Source organism: Procambarus clarkii, chromosome 2, assembly GCF_040958095.1.
Source record: "Procambarus clarkii isolate CNS0578487 chromosome 2, FALCON_Pclarkii_2.0, whole genome shotgun sequence".
Lineage (NCBI taxonomy): Eukaryota > Metazoa > Arthropoda > Malacostraca > Decapoda > Cambaridae > Procambarus > Procambarus clarkii.
Window position 1 is genome coordinate 44849065 of NC_091151.1, and position 17779 is coordinate 44866843.

The window sequence follows — 17779 nt, forward strand, 5'->3', positions numbered from 1 at the left end:
TAGAAGTTATTTCTGCTTCCCTCAGTAATTCTTTGTAATTTATTATAGTTTTATGAATGTAATTCATTATTGTTATCCTAAATCTTTCCAAATCTAAATTCATCTTAAACGTTTAGCGGATAGTGTAGGGTCTCTATACTCAGGCGTATGCTAGGGAGCTCTGCATGGGTGTATATTATTGGGTTCTACATGAGCGTACACTAGGAGCTCAACATGAGTGTATACTATACGGGCTCTAACGTGAATTCATATTATACGGACTCTACGTGAGTGTATACTTGGGACTTTACATGAGCATATGCTACAGAGTATATGACCATATACTATGGGCTCTATAAGCACGTATAGTAGGGTTTCTAAGAAATCATACTTCCCCTCATTATTCATATTGATTTTTTCTAAATTGTCTTTTAAACTGTTCAAAAATCAATCTTATAATTTTATTGCACCTATTTTCGGAACAAAATAGTTAAAGAACGAAATGGAGTGAACTCATGAAGCAAACTTTCTGATGTAATCATTGATATTATTTGTGCTGGATATAGTTAAGTTGTTAACCCAGACGTTTTGAAGCCGGTTTTAAACCGTATCAGGAATGGTATCTCTCATATCAGTGCTGGTATCAGTGTTCCGGAGGACGTGTGTATTCACCTAGATGAACTTGCAGGGTCGAGCTAGGCTCCCAGCCTAATGTGAGTGTGTGTGTGTGTGTGAGTGCGTTCCTAGTTATAACTATTTTTTTTAATTGTAAGGTATAACTAACAAAGGCTTGTGAGCAATATCACTTTATTTATAGTTTTAACTTAGATACACTGCTGGCACTGTCAATTTGACAATAAAGAGAGCGTAAGATAACATCATTATTTCCTAAATACTAGAATTTCTAGTAATACAGGTCGCTATGTAAGATAAGTTAATTATTCAAATCTGTTAGACTCAAATTAAATAGCTGTACAGTTTTTCTTTAACTAGTATGCAATATATAGTCAATTCAGTACTAATAATATAAAACCAGAACATATATGTATTTGGTACTATGCCTTTCGTTATTTACAGTGATAATATAATATTTTTATTTTTCTCTTTCTTATTGGTAGGTAAACTTAGGTTTTGCCTGCTAACATTAGCTTGGGATTACATGAGGTTATACTCGCATGTTGGAAAGCTTTCTCACATAACAATCCAGATCTCTTTCCATTTATTTAACTTAATCCACTTATATTAAGATTAAATCTTAATCTTTCATTGAATTGCAAATCCAGATGGTATTTTTTCCTTTCTCATTGAAAAGCTTCAATGACAGTCCTGTAAAAGCATCTCCCACGAGAGCTTCTTAAATTCCTATCAAAGTCTACAAAGGGACGGCCTATAATCTATCTCAGACCTCTATTTAGGGCCGGACATCATGTGGATGAACTGTTCGTATTGGATGTGCCCTTCCCCGTCGATATCTGCCTCGTGAATCATTATGTCGACTTCCTCTTGCGAGAGCTTCTCCCCCATGGTCATGAGGACGTGCTTCAGCTCCGAAACCGATATGTATCCGTTGCCGTCCTTGTCGAACACCCCAAATGCCTCGCGGATCTCTTCAGGGGACTCGACAGGGAAGTCCTTGCTTAGTAGCGACTGGGGAGAGGAGAATACATAAGCTATATACACGTAACAGAAAGTGTTAGATCAATGATTCTAGCTCGAATCTTATAGTGTTTCACCGATGTCTACATATGAAACAATCTTAACCAACTATTAATTAACAATCATCACACATTCCGTTACTGTCTACCATCCTCTAGACCAAGATATAGTTTCCATCACACACTCCTCCAACCATCATAAGAATAATGAGTTAGCAACTGCAATATTTTAGAAACTTAATATTCCACATAAGTATTTAAGGCAAAATAATACTGACACAAAATGGATAAACATTAGGATTGCTAGGCTATTATTAGAAATGGGAGGATACGCTTATGGTTATCAAATATTGAAAAGATTATCTAAAATACATCTTTACGCAAATGGCAAGAATAGTAAAGTAAATTCATAAAAGGGTTATTACATACTGATGTATCAACCCAGGCTTACAGAAAGGATTGGATCACTAAAAACAGGTAATCTAACATATAATTAAAAATAAATATTTATAATAATTGTTTGTTCATGGTATGTGTTGTTTTTGTTGTTGATAATGATCTGGGAATTTTACAGATAGGAATACTGGTAATTATATTTTATGGTTGTGTCAGATAAACCATTGTTGAAGAATATCGGTCTGGCTATTGCAGTTTAAAACTCAACCTAACCTATAGTTAGAAAAGCGCATGTAAAAGAACACCATAGCTTAATTATCCACAGCCAGTAACTAGAAAAGCACAAAATTATTAAAACACAAATAAGAGGAATTAATTGGGAATGAAGACAAAGTAGCCATTCGTACAATTCACCGCTTTTTCACTTACTGCCAGAACTTTCAGTGCTTAACCAGACTGACAGCTGTGCACACCATCCCCCGTCTTGTTACATCCCTTGTTCTTACACATTGGGAAATTTTGTGGGAGCAGTTGTGCCTGACACGACTACCCCCCAACTCCTCCCCATTTCCATGTGCTATTCTCCTTCTGAAGTGGACACAGACTAAAAGCGTTTTAAACCTTCTAAACCCACTGGAATCCTCTTGATAAGCCATATCCTACTGCGGCAAGTAGTAATGCTTCAATTGGTTGAAGAATTTGGCCAAGACTGTTACATACATATTAACATACGATCTGTGAACAGGTCCCGCCGTGTATTAATTTTGTACCACATTATATTTATATGGCTCCATCGACCTCATAATTATAGGACTCTAATTTTTACTCTAATCTAAACTCGCCTGAATCATTTTAGTCTAATCAGAATCATCCGCATTTCCGCTACCCATGCAATTTAATTTGACAGTAATCTAACTCACATCACTAATCCTTGTGGTGATTCTATATAACATGTCGTCAGACTACTTAGCTAATATCCCCGGCCTCTACCCAACCTTACAAAACTCGGCCTTTGTTGTGTATACGGTAAAATAAGACTCATAAATGCTTTTCCAGCAGAACAAACCATAAATGTTTCGAAGTTGACAAAAGGCGGAGAGCCGATTTCCTGGATCACTTTCGCAATCTCAGAGTTGGAAGGATTGATGCCAAGAGATCGAAGTGCATTGCCCACATCTCTTATGGGGATCCGCCCGTCCCGACCGTATATGGAGAAGCATTCTTTGGCCTCGGATATTTGAGCTGGGGTCAACTGCCGTGGCATACCTGAAGGAAAATGGTCCAACTGGTCATTATTCATGACTGCAATACAAATTGATTTTTAAAATGGGTTTTGCATCCTTCTACTAAACGTAAACATGTTTAAGGGTAATCCTAATAATAATGCATATTTTATATGCAGACTTTTCAGTGTGTTTAATCTCTGTGTATGGTATAATTTAAAAAATCACGTCTCATTCAGCCTTTCCATAACTCCCTCCCCCAAAAAAATCACTAAACCAAAGATGCTACATGTGATTGTCAGAAGTTTGTTCTCTTGGCATGAACACCAATTTCGACGTCTATATCATCCAAAATAAACAAAAATATGGAACTCCTTTTGGTAATAGGCTGGTAACCAAAACATATATACAATAGTCACTTCAAAAATTCAAACGTTTTGTAAATGATAGGCTAATAACAAAATTATATTCAATAAATTTCAATACATTCGCACTTTTATAATGATACTTGTACATTATTTTTTATTTTTATTATTATTGGAAAAATGAATCAGTCTCAGTTTTTTTCTTATTTGTAACTAGACCAACAAAAATGAAAAGCTGAAATGATAGGCTATGATCTAGGCGTCTCCTAGTATTCACGGATTACTATCAATAACTCGACTTGCAAATATTAGATTCAAATCGTCTCACAACATGCAGGACTGTTCTAACAGCATTGCAGATCCTGGGCAAAACAATGGACTGGGGACCTCCCACCAAAATAATGGCCACTTGAACCCCCATTCTAGCTGACTGGTTTCAATTAAACTGAACAAGCAATCGCCATATGTTGCCACTTGGCAGAAAATTCAGCAGCGACGTTAGGCTGTGCCAGTCAGACTAGGCTTAAAAAAATCTCCTCGGGACTCGTGAGTCAAATAAATGTTACTTATGTGTTGATGTCATTTTGCAGCTAGTTAAACACACAGTCTATATTTGTGCAAGATAATGAACGATATGATCAAGTCTGAAGGGAGATTAAGACGTGGAATTAATATCGCGTTCACAATTTGTCTTCATTCAGGATAGTCTCATTTTCACTTCATCTTGCAATGGCGACTTTTCTCAAAAAAATGGCATACCTTGTCCATGCTGTGTCATGCCTCTCCAATTCTGTGGTATACTTTTCTCTTAGTGTTACATGTATTACCATGTCGTGACATAACAAAAATGTGCTGCGGCATGACTTTTTTCTTCCTGCGGTATGCCTTTTGCTGTTATGGTATTCCTTAAAAGCGTCTTGACATACATTTATCTTGATATGGTATGTAATTCCTTGCTATGACAAGCTTTCCACGTGCTGAGGCATGCATAATCCGTGCCTTGGCATGCATAATTCGTGCCATGGCATGTCTTTCCCTGCCACAGCATGCCTTTCCCTGGTCTGGCATCCCTTCCCCTGGTCTGGCATCCCTTCCACATACTGAGGCATGCATAACCAGTCATGGCATATTTTCCCCTGCCACATTATGCCATTCCCTGCTCTGGCATCCCTTCCACGTGCTGTTGCATGCATAATCCGTGCCATGGCATGTTTTTCGCCTGCCACAGCGTTTCTTTCCCTGCTCTAGCATCCCTTCCACGTGCTGTGGCATGCATAACCCGTGCCATGGCATGTCTTCCCCTGCCACAACATGCCCTTCCCTTCCATGTGATGTGACATACATAACCATTGCTATAACTTATCTTCCCCTGCCACAGCATGCCTTTCCATGCTCTGGCGTACTTTCCACGTGCTGTGGCATGCATAAACCGTGCCATGGCATGCCTTTCCCTGCCACACCATGCATTTCCTTGCTCTGACATCCTTTCCACGTGCTGTGGCATGCCTAACCCGTGCCATGGTATGTCTTCTCCTGCCACAGCATGCCCTTCCCTGCTCTGGCACTTTTTCCACGCATTGTGGCATGCATAACCATTGAAATGACATATCTTTCCTTGCCACAGCATGCCTTTCCCAGCTCAGGCGTACTTTCCACGTGGTGAGGCATGCATAACCCGTGCAATGATATAGTTCCACTTGATGTGGCAACATCTTTTAAAAATATAATGGCAAGATCAGTCAAATTATATTGCAGAAATGGATGTAACCTAGGCCTATTTAGACAAAAATAGCAGCAACCTAGTCATGATGGTGTTTTTGTGTCATAGTAACAAACATCCGTAGCATAAAGTGAAATAGTCACGGAAATTATGACATTTGGTAAAACGTGAATTAGCTTTTTGCATCTCACATATATTTCAGTTTAAAAAAAAAATAAAAAGTATTTTGCCACAGAACTCATGACATGTTCACGTTATTTATTCTGACAACTTTGAAAAATAAATTCATATTTTTTAGACAATTGTTTGTAGAGATATGTGAGGAAAGACAGGTGTTTGGACACTGCGGGCGGGCGGAAAAAATGGGCGGGAAAATGGGCGGGAAGTATAAAAGGCGTGTGCGGCGCCCCGCCGTCAGTCCACCTTGATCTTCAACAGAGGTAGGTCGTGCTGCTCGGACCTCTGGTCATTGTCATTTTTTTTTTTTACCGTGATTTCTTTTATTTTTTATGTTTAATGTTTATGTATGGTGTCGTGAATTGTAGTTATGCCAAGAAGGATAATTTAATGTGTTTCTGAGGGTTATATGTGGAAAAATCAATATTAACTAGGGTGATCTGATTTAGTTAGGCTTATTCGTTGGTATATGGAATATTTAGGCAATGCCCCCCTCTGTCATCCTTATCGTCACCCCCCCCCTTTCGTCACCCCCCCCTTTCGTCACCCCCCCCTTTCGTCACCCCCCCCTTTCGTCACCCCCCCCTTGCGTCACCCCCCCTTGCGTCACCCCCCCCTTGCGTCACCCCCCCTTGCGTCACCCCCCCCCCTTGCGTCACCCCCCCCTTGCGTCACCCCCGCCTTGCATCCCCCTCTTGCGTCACCCCCGCCTTGCATCCCCCTCTTGCGTCACCCCCGCCTTGCGTCACCCCCCCTTGCGTCACCCCCGCCATGCATCCCCCTCTTGCGTCACCCCCGCCTTGCGTCATCCCCTCTCGCCTGCATCACCCCCCCCTCCCGCCTGCATCACCCCCCCTCCCGCCTGCATCACCCCCCCTCCCGCCTGCATCACCCCCCCCTCCCGCCTGCATCACCCCCCCCTCCCGCCTGCATCACCCCCCTCCCGCCTGCATCACCCCCCCCTCCCGCCTGCATCACCCCCCCCCCCTCCCGCCTGCATCACCCCCCCCCCTCCCGCCTGCATCACCCCCCCCTCCCGCCTGCATCACCCCCCCCCTCCCGCCTGCATCACCCCCCATCTCCCGCCTGCATCACCCCCCTCCTGCCTGCATCACCCCCCCTCCCGCCTGCATCACCCCCCCCTCTCTCGCCTGCATCACCCCCCCCTCTCCCGCCTGCATCACCCCCCCCCCCGTCTCCTTCCTGCATCACCCCCCCCCCCGTCTCCTTCCTGCATCACCCCCCCCCCCCGCCTGCATCACCCCCCCCCCCCGCCTGCATCACCCCCCCCGCCTGCATCACCCCCTCCCGCCTGCATCACCCATCTCCCGCCTGCATCACCTCCCCTCTCCCGCCTGCATCACCCCCCCCCCCTCCCGCCTGCATCACACCCCCTCTCCCGCCTGCATCACCCCGCCCAAACCCCGTCCCGCCTGCATCACCCCCCCCTCTCCCGCCTGCATCACCCCGCCCAAACCCCGTCCCGCCTGCATCACCCCCCCTCTCCCGCCTGCATCACCCCCCTTTCTCCTGCCTGCATCACCCCCCCTCCCGCCTGCATCACCCCCCCTCCCGCCTGCATCACCCCCCCTCCCGCCTGCATCACCCCCCCTCCCGCCTGCATCACCCCCCCCCCTCCCGCCTGCATCACCCCCCCTCTCCCGCCTGCATCATCTCCCCTCCCGCTTGCATCACCCCCCCTCCCGCCTGCATCACCCCCCCCCCTCCCGCCTGCATCACCCCCCCCCCCTCCCGCCTGCATCACCTCCCCTCTCCCGCCTGCATCACCCCCCCCCCCCTCCCGCCTGCATCACACCCCCTCTCCCGCCTGCATCACCCCCCCCTCGCCTGCATCACCCCCCCCCCTCCCGCCTGCATCACCCCCTCTCCCGCCTGCATCACCTCCCCTCTCCCGCCTGCATCACCCCCACCTCCCGCCTGCATCACCCCCCTCCCTCCTGCATCACCCCCCCTCTCCCGCCTGCATCACCTCCCCTCTCCCGCCTGCATCACCCCCCTCTCCCGCCTGCATCACCCCCCGCCTGCATCACCTCCCCTCTCCCGCCTGCATCACCCCCCTCTCCCGCCTGCATTACCCCCCCTCCCGCCTGCATCACCCCCCTCTCCCGCCTGCATCACCCCCCTCTCCCGCCTGCATCACCCCCCCTCTCCCGCCTGCATCACCCCCCCTCTCCCGCCTGCATCACCCCCCTCTCCCGCCTGCATCACCCACCCTCCCGCCTGCATCACCCCCCCTCTCCCGCCTGCATCACCCCCCTCTCCCGCCTGCATCACCCCCCCTCTCCCGCCTGCATCACCCCCCCTCCCGCCTGCATCCCCCCCCCTCCCTCCTGCATCACCCCCCCTCTCCCGCCTGCATCACCCCCCTCTCCCGCCTGCATCACCCCCCTCTCCCGCCTGCATCACCCCCCTCTCCCGCCTGCATCACCCCCCTCTCCCGCCTGCATCACCCCCCCCCTCCCGCCTGCATCACCTCCCCTCTCCCGCCTGCATCACCCCCTCTCCCGCCTGCATCACCCCCTCTCCCGCCTGCATCACCCCCCCCTCTCCCGCCTGCATCACCCCCCTCTCCCGCCTGCATCACCCCCCCCCCTCCCGCCTGCATCACCCCCCTCTCCCGCTTGCATCACCCCCCCTCTCCCGTCTGCATCACCCCCCCCCTCCCGCCTGCATCACCTCCCCTCTCCCGCCTGCATCACCCCCCCCTCTCCCGCCTGCATCACCCCCCCCCCTCCCGCCTGCATCACCCCCCTATCCCGCCTGCATCACCCTCCCTCTCCCGCCTGCATCACCCCCCCCCTCCCGCCTGCATCACCCCCCCTCTCCCGCCTGCATCATCCCCTCTCCCGCCTGCATCATCCCCCCTCTCCCGCCTGCATCACCCCCCCTCTCCTACCTACATCACCCCCCTCTCCTACCTGCACCCCCCCTCTCCTACCTGCATCACCCCCCCCTTCTCCCGCCTGCATCACCCCCCCCCTTCTCCCGCCTGCATCACCCCCCCTCCCGCCTGCATCACCCCCCCCTCCCGCCTGCATCACCCCCCCTCCCGCCTGCATCACCCCCCCTCTCCCGCCTGCATCACCCCCCCCCCCTCTCCCGCCTGCATCACCCCCCCCTCTCCCGCCTGCATCACCCCCCCCTCTCCCGCCTGCATCACCCCGCCCTCTCCTTCTTGCATCACCCCCCCTTCTCCTTCCTGCATCCCCCCCCCCGTCTCCTGTCTGCATCACCCCCCCCCCCCCCTCTCCTTCCTGCATCACCCCCCCCCTGTCTCCTGTCTGCATCACCCCGCCCGCATCACCCCCCCCTCTCCTTCCTGCATCACCCCCCCCCCCCCGTCTCCTGTCTGCATCACCCCGCCCGCATCACCCCGCCCAAACCCCGTCCCGCCTGCATTACCCCTCCAGCATAAAGTTTATATGCCTTGGACAAAAATTTACATTCATTGTAAAGTAAAAATTAAAATGTAAGGTAAAAAATTAACAAAAAATATGTAAAGTAAATAATTACATATGTGAGATTTATTCAAGAAAATGCCTTAAATTTGTCGTTACAACATTTGGTAGCCAAAATAATACATTAATTGTTTGTAATTTTCTTTCCAGATTTCCTCATCGTTGTCAAATGTATTCAGCTATTGGCAAATAAATGGAAGTCAAGACTACCAAGGGTTCATAGAGACCGATAATGGAAGGATTAAAAAACAGGTATAAGAGGAGTCAACTACTCCTGTTAGTCGAAGTTTTTTTTAGACGGAGCTTGTGCTCAATTCCTGAAGAAAAAAACAATTGATATAGATTAGTACTCAATCACCAACTTGTTGGTCTGAGAGCCATGAAATTATGATTACATTTTGGGTATGTATATATATCTTGTAATCATTATGAAATTGGTTATATTTAAATTTAATTTGTTTAGCTCCTCAGTTTATATAGTGGGCAGTGAAAATGCAGTATTATTTAGTACTGTTTGCTATATTTTCCTTTGTGGAAATAAAACTCGTTTGGCAGGCCTTTAATTGCCTGCCAAACTAATTAAAGGTGGGACCCACCTTTACTAAAATTTGTCTTGTTAAGTATTTACCAAAAGTTATCATGTGGTAACTGATTTTTCCTTTTTTACCTTGTACATTTCTTTATCCTGGGTAGTCCTGGGGAAAGACATTTACCCCAGGTAGTCCTTGGGCCCATCTTTACCAAGAGTAGTCTTGGGGTACTCCTTTACCCCCAGGCAGTCTTGAGGTACGTCCCTTACTCCAGGAAGTATTGGTATGCCCTGAAGCATATCATTAACCTGGGTAGTCATGGGCATGCCATGACCCCGGGTAGTAATGTCACCCGGGGTCACTCTATATAAACATAGTGTAGTATAGGATATGTAGTATAGTATATTTAGTATGTAGTATAGTATGTGTAGTATATATAGTTTAGTATAGTATAAATATTTATATAGTTTATATACAATATAAAATCTGGGCACGCCATTACCCCAGGTAGTCTGGGCATGCCTTCACCCTGGGTAGTCCTGGGCACGCCATTACCCTGGGTAATCCTGGGCACGCCATTACCCTGGGTAATCCTGGGCATGCCATTACCATACGTAATCCTGGGCATGCCATTACTCCAGGTAGTCCTGGGCACACCATTACCCCGGGTATTCCTGGGCATGCCATTACCCCGGGTAGTGCTGGGCATGCCATTACCTAAGGTAATCCTGTGTATGCCATTACCTCGGGCAGTCCTGGGCATGCCATTACCCCGGGTAGTCTTGGGCGTGCCATTACCCCAGGTAGTCCTGGGCGTGCCATTACTCCGGGAAGTCCTGGGCTTGCCATTACTCCCGGTAGTCCTGGGCTCGGCATTACCCTGGGTAGTCCTGGGCATGCCATGCCCCAGGTAATCCTGTGTATGCCATTACCCCGGGTAGTCCTGGGTATGCCATTACCCCAGGTAGTCCTGGGCTCGCCATTACCCCGGGTAGTCCTGGGCATGCCATTACCCTGGGCACGCCATTACCCTGGGTAACTCTGAGTATGCCATTACCCCGGGTAGTCCGGGGACACGACTTTACCTCAGGTAAACCTGGGGCTTGCATTGACACCAAATAATCCTGGAACATGCCTTTATCCTGTGTAATCCTAGGGCATGCCTTTACCCTGGTTAATCCTGGGGGCATGCTTTTACCCTGGGTAATCCTGGGGCACACCTATGACCTAGGTGGTCCCGAGAGTTTGCATTATTTTCTTGCAATAAATTTTGTGCACCTAATAATTTTTATATACAATTTGTACTAAATGGTTTTGCCATTTTCCTTTAATCTTAATGTATTTTCCTACCAGCATAATTTGTTCCTTTACAGCCTATATGTGTTTTTAATATTTTCTTGCATTCCAAATGTTTTCCCTTTACAAATTTACTTATTATTTTACAGGGTTTATTGACTTGTTCCATTGTTGTCTATTTAAATTGCTTTCTAAATGGACTATGTATTTAATTTTTAATTTACAACCTATTTCCATAATTGTTTTTCCTTTGCAGTTTATTAATATAACTACTGTACTTCAACCCATTTATATGTACACTTTCCTTACAGATAATTAGCATTTCTTATTATTAAAATAAATTTAATTATTTATATATTTAGTGTTTTCCTTAAAGCCAGTTTGTGTAGATGCTTTGTTTTCAGGTTAATTATGTAAGGAATTATCGTTTTCCCTTACAGCTAGTTTGTGTAGATGCTTTGTTTTCAGGTTAATTATGTAAGGAATTATCGTTTTCCCTTACAGCTAGTTTGTGTAGATGCTTTGTTTTCAGGTTAATTATGTAATGAATTATTGTTTTCCCTTACAGCTAGTTTGTGTAGATGCTTTGTTTTCAGGTTAATTATGTAATGAATTATTGTTTTCCCTTACAGCTAGTTTGTGTAGATGCTTTGTTTTCAGGTTAATTATGTAATGAGTTATCTTGCAGCCTATTGATAAAAAATAGATTAAAAATTATCAATAAATTTGTGTGTAATTGCTTTTTAAGTTGACAGGCTAATATGTAATTTTTCAGTCATTGTTACGTATGACCTTTCATATTTATAATGACTTTATGCTGTTTTTCTTAAGCATAAATTTATTTTCTTTATACATCAAATTATTTTTAATATTGTTATCTTTGCATGCAAACTTGGTTTTCCAAATAACTTATCTATGATATTTTTATCTCTACAGCTTAATTGTGCAATTGCTTACTTTACAGCCATTTTGTTTTTAATAAATCTGCCTAATTATTGTGAACCATTTTTTGTGTATCTTAATTTTTTTTTATTTTTGCAAATGTTTAATTCGGTTTATAATGACTACTATATCTCTTAAGCATGTTTTTTTTTCTCTTAGCTTAATTACATTATTATAAACAATTTGTTAAACCTAATAGGTATCCCATATAGCTTATCTACCATTGTAATATTTTTCCTTATTGCTTTTCCCGTTTAATAAATTGTTCTTATTACAGCTAGAAGTTTTTTCATCCATAATTAGTCTCGGAAACAAGTAAGTTTTTATAATAGCTCACTATACATTAATTCATTTTAAAATAAATGATTTTACATCAAACTTCATATAGCAATTTTTTTAAATTTGAAGTATTAGTAAAGCAAGTTTGTTGTCAACTTTGCAAATTTTGTAAACTTTTGGTAATATCTATTGTTAAATGGTAGTTTAATATACATGTTTTCTGCTAATCATTTATAAACTACACAAGTTTTCTGTCAATTGCATGAAAATATTTTAACCAAGTTCATATTTGCAGATTTGCTGCAATTGTTCATGGCTGAGGTTTTACGTACTATTGGCAGTTCAGAAAGTGATGTGTAGGCGGTTCTGAAGCAGAGGACACTATGACCAGGTGACAAAATACAAATATTCACAATGTGTGCAAAGATCTAGAGATCAGATAGGATAATAAGAATCATAAAATGTAGAAAATAGGGTTAAATATTTCCTAATAAAGAGTACAGTAATGCAATAATAAGTTAATTCTAGCAGTCTTGTTAACGATGTTATTAACACCAAGTTTATCCTAATCCTATCCAACCTACTCCAGTTTCCTTGGTAGAATTATGTTCGATGAGTCTTCTCAAATGAGTTTGACCGATGAAACATGTCTACCAAACCTACATTGTCAATTAAACCTAATGAGCCTACAGAACAGTAACCTTACCCTTCAGTAACTACACATTTCCCACAAAATCCTGTAAATAATGTCGTTTTTCATGTTCTTTCTCGTTAGGTTAAGCTTAAATAGTTTTATATGGCAGAGGTTTTAGTCTTTATGGCTTCATCCTCAGCTTAACACTAGGTTACTTAATGCCGAAAGCGGACTTGTGTCCGTATTCCTTTTCAGTCAAAGAAGTTCAGCAACAATAATTATGGATTCCAAGATTGATATGAAAAGTACAAGTTGTTTCCTGAAGAATGAACTGTGCCACTATATTTCATGAACCTCCTATTGCATTCTCAGAAGAACTCTTCTGTCTTCCATTTGTTGACTCGATCCACGTTTCCCAAGGATTGGACTTTACCAAAATAGCGTTGGATTTTATCAGAAGTTGTCTGGTTTCCATTTGTGGGCTCTGTTTCCCAAAGACTTGGACTCTCAATAAAACTCATATGTCCTCGTTTTATGGACTTCATATTTTCGAAGGATTAGTCCCAACAAAATATCATTGGATTCTCAAGAGAACTCTGCTGGTTCCTTTCTCTGGACTCTGTCCATGTTTTTCCAATTTTGCAAGACCATCTGGATTGGACTGGATTTTGCAAGACTATCATTAGACTCAATGAAACTCATCTGTCCTTGTTTTATGGACTCATCATATTTTCCAAGGATTGGGGACTCATCATATTTTCCAAGGATTGGCTGTCAAATTATCATTGGAGTTTGAAGAGAACTCATCTGGTTCATTTCTGTGGACTCTGTCCATGATTTCCAAGAAGACTCAAACTATCATTGGAATCTCAAGAGAACTAATCTGGTTTCCCTCTGTGGATTCTATTTTCCAAGGATTCTGCAAAACTATCATTTCGATTCGCAAGAGAATTCATCTAGTTTCCTTTTCTAGACTCTGTCCTTGGAATGGACTCTGCAAAACCATCATTGGATTCTCAAGAGAACTAATGGTTTTTCTCTGTGGATTATATTTCCCAAGGACTCTGCCAAACTACTGTATCATTAAATTCGCAAGATAATTCATCTGGTTTCCTTTTCTGGACTCTGTCTATGAAATGGACTCTGCTAAACCGTAGCCTGGTGGATACGAGGGGGTCTACGAGGGGGGTCTACGAGGGGGTCTCGTAGCCTGGTGGATAGCGCGCAGGACTCGTAATTCTGTGGCGCGGGTTCGATTCCCGCACGAGGCAGAAACAAATGGGCAAAGTTTCTTTCTCCCTGAATGCCCCTATTACCTAGCAGTAAATAGGTACCTGGGTGTTAGTCAGCTGTCACGGGCTGCTTCCTGGGGGTGGAGGCCTGGTCGAGGACCGGGCCGCGGGGACACTAAAGCCCCGAAATCATCTCAAGATAACCTCAAGAAACCATCATTTAATACTTAAGAGACCTCATCTGGTTCCCTTCTGTGGACTCTGTCCATATTTTCCAAGAAAAGACTAAACTGTCATTGGATTCTAAAGAAAACTCATCTAGTTTCCCTCTGGATTCTATTTCCCAAGGACTCAGCCAAACTATCTTTGGATTTGCAAGAGAATTTATCTGGTTTCCTTTTCTGGACTCTGACCATGGAATGGATTCTGCCAATCCATCATAGGATTCAGCAGTGGAGGCTCTATCCATGTTTTCCAAGGAATGGTTTGTCAAACAATCATTGGAATCTCAGGAGAACTCATCCAGTTTCCTTCTGTGAACTTTGTCCTTGTTTTTCAAGGAATGGAGTTTTTCAATGAATATTATCATTGGATCCTTGGATCATCAAGAGAACTTATCTGGCTTCCTTTTAAATACTTCCAAATTTCCCATGGATTGGACTTTGCCAACCTATCAATGGACTCCCAGTAGAACTCGGCTGGCCTCGGTTTATGAACTGTTTCCCAAGGATTGAACTCAATTGAACTCTTTATGGACTGTGTCCATGTTTCCCAAAGTTTGGAATCTGAAACCATCATTGGATTCCCAAGAAAAATCAGAAAGTGGACTTTCTGTGGATTCTATTTCCCAAGGACTCTCCCAAACTATCATTGGATTTGCAAGAGAACTCATCTGGTTTCCTTTTGTGGACTCTGTCCATGTTTTCAAAGGGATGGACTGTCAAACTGTTATTGGATTAAGGAGAACTTATCCCGTTTCCTTCTGAGGACTTTGTCCTTGTTTTTCGAGGGATGGAGTTTTTCAAGGAATACTATCATTGGATCCTCAAGAGAACTTATCTGGCTTTCTTTTGTGGACTTTCATATTTCTCATGGATTTGGCTTTGCCAAACCATTATTATTGGACTCTCAATAGAACTCAGCTGGCCTCGTTTTATGAACTGTTTCCCAAGGATTGGACTCAATTGAACTCTTTTTATGGACTTTGTCCTTGTTTCCCAAAGATTGGAGTCTAAAACTTATCATTAGATTCCCAAGAAAACATGGACTCTGTCCATATTTTCCAAGGAATGTACTCTGCCAAAATATCATTGGTTCTCAGTAGAACTCATCTGGTTTCCTTTTGTGGACTGTGTCCATGTTCTCAAGAATTGGACTCTGGCAAATTATCATTAGACTCAGAATAATGCTGCAGGTACTTTTTTATGTGGAAATTGTGAAGAAGAATCTTATCTAGGATGTTAGAGTATATACTGTCAATGGAACATTCCTGTGGATGGACTGAACAACTCAAGAAATATACCTGAAGAGTTCAGGTGACGAGCCCTGTATTCAACAGGCACATATTGTGTTCAATATGGCACATGACTTCCTCAATCCTTATTTTCCCATTTCCTTTTCCCTTTTTTATTCGCCACTCCTTGTGGGTGGTCTTCATATACATCACCATTAGCTTGCTATTGGTGAGCGATGTCCAGTGATAGTCTAACTATCACTGGATATCCCAAAGTAACCCTTGGTGCGTTGTTTAGGGTTCAACGCAACGAGAGAGTTCCTCCAGGAAGGTCTTTCATGAAGGATCTCCTTGTAGGATTCTCTCGGACGATTAGCCCTGGTCCAGCTTGAGTCGCAGACCTCACCGTGGTGAGCTGGTGAACGTGAAATAACAATGTTATTTCATGGCCAACATGCGACATTATTATGTACTTTTAAACATTTGGATGACAATGAGAACTGCATATTTATTTTAGATTAAAGTAAATTTAATTTCAATCAAAATATTTAATTCTAGTAAAGTATGCTTAAATTAAAACACTGTTAACATATATTTCCAAGTTGCTGAACACATCATTAAATTTTACCTCCTGATTCTAAATTGCCTTAATATTTTATTAACTTATGTTTTAATATAAATTATTCCGCACTTGGTACTTACGAATTGCCATATTCACAATTTAAATGTAATTTTCATGGCTAATTGCCATTCTGGCAAGAAGTCTTCAACATTCCAAAACTTTTTTATTAAGATTGCTCTGATAATGTCCATTGTTTTATTTCATCTTTATTGACAAAGTATATTTTTACCTTTTGGCTTTTACCTAATTTTGTTGAGCTTCCACTACAATATGTATGTTGTTCCTAAATAACTGCTCTGCATTGAGAAGAGGCAACATACATTCTAATCACCAAAAGTACAAAACATATATGTAGTATGGGAAACAATGCAGATGATGAGTCACAATAACGTGGCTGAAAAATGTCGACCAAACCACACATTAGAAACTGAAGAGACGATAACGTTTTGGTTCGTCCACTATCGACTTGATAATGGTCCAGGACGGACCGAAACGACGTCGTCTTCATTTTCTAGTGTGTGGTTTGGTCAACATGGTAAACAGTATTCGGGGACAAAGCCTCCTAGTCACCCAGTTAATGACAAGCATCAATGGTGCTAAACATTCCAATGATACCCATATCGACTACCTTTCAGTAATAAAACTAAATATAGCATGTAAGTATGGTTTGTTAAGGCCAACATTTTACCTGTATTGTAGATAATGAAAATAAGCACTTAGAACTTCGAAATATCATGTAATTTACCTAAAGAAAATCACAGTACTGTATACTATAGTCTTACTGTAAACTTCAAAGATAATAAACCAGCTATTATATGATGGAAAGTAACCCAAAGACTCCTTTAAGGGAAGTGGACTAAACTGAAGTGGAGATTTGGTAGTAATTCTAATGAGTACGATAATTTATATTAACGTACAGGATTTGATTATGATTTAGCTGTCCATCTACATGCGAATGACAGGATTAGGGCTTGGCAACTGGGCTAGCCTAAACTTAACATTTTCTAATTCCTTTCAGGGACATTTTATTTAGTTTTGCACTACATTTTGTACTCATTTGATAAATAAATTTGCCTTACTTGAATCGAGTTTTCGTGAAGGAGTTTAGCAGAGTCGTTGAAGCTGGCAGGTTTGCAGATGAAGTGTGGTAACCGACTAACTGTGTTCAGTCCTGACGCAGACATCGGTTTTTCTTATCACTCTTATCTCATCTCCATAAGGAGTTATCTTCTGTTCCCTGCCTTATATTATCAGGAGTTTGGAAAATGTGCAGTGCTTATATACTGACCGCTTTCTTGTTATATCGACAATTATGTTTTACAACTCATAAACAAATATGAATAATACTTACACTGAGCTTTTATACTGTTCAAGAGATCTTTGTGACAATTTTAAGATGGTGGTTTTCCTAGTTGCATTACTCTCCAACACCCCTCTGCCTGTCCTCCTGCAACCCTATTCCATATAGAACAGTATAGGCATAGACAATCTGTGTGAGAACTCTGGAAGTGATGTTCAACTGCAATAATTTAAATTCTCCACTAGTCAATGGGTTTCTAAAAAACAAGAAATTTAGTACCTATATACAAAAATAAGGAAAAGGAGACAGCCAAATATGTTATATTTATTAATTTGTATTTATTTATATACAGTATCTATAAGAATGTACATTGAGTTTATGAGAATATATAGCATCAATGTTTTTACATTCTTGCAAAGTCACTTAACACGCATAGCGCTTCAGGCAGGTCCTTAATCTAACAGATAAATTTCAGTATGTAATTTGTATCAAAATTT

The 17779-nt window shown here is 43.2% G+C and overlaps 1 protein-coding gene across 1 annotated transcript; it reads right to left on the reverse strand.

The window, feature by feature from the left end:
- Positions 1-769: 769 nt before the first annotated feature.
- On the reverse strand, positions 770-17218 carry LOC123762316 (calmodulin). The gene is made up of 3 exons (XM_045748768.2): positions 17062-17218; positions 3097-3296; positions 770-1626 (listed from the first exon to the last, which is right to left on the reverse strand). Exons 2-3 carry the CDS (start codon positions 3292-3294, stop codon positions 1387-1389), a joined length of 438 nt encoding a protein of 145 aa, XP_045604724.2. The 5' UTR covers positions 3295-3296; positions 17062-17218; the 3' UTR covers positions 770-1386.
- Between the last annotated feature and the right edge of the window lie 561 nt (positions 17219-17779).

Coding starts and splice junctions, on each gene's coding strand:
- LOC123762316 (XM_045748768.2), bottom strand. CDS start 3,294: ATGCCACGGCAGTTGACCCCAGCTCAAATATCCGAGGCCAAAGAATGC. Junction 1,627..3,096: donor TCAACTTCGAAACATTTATG/GTTTGTTCTGCT, acceptor TCCTCTCCCCAG/TCGCTACTAAGCAAGGACTT.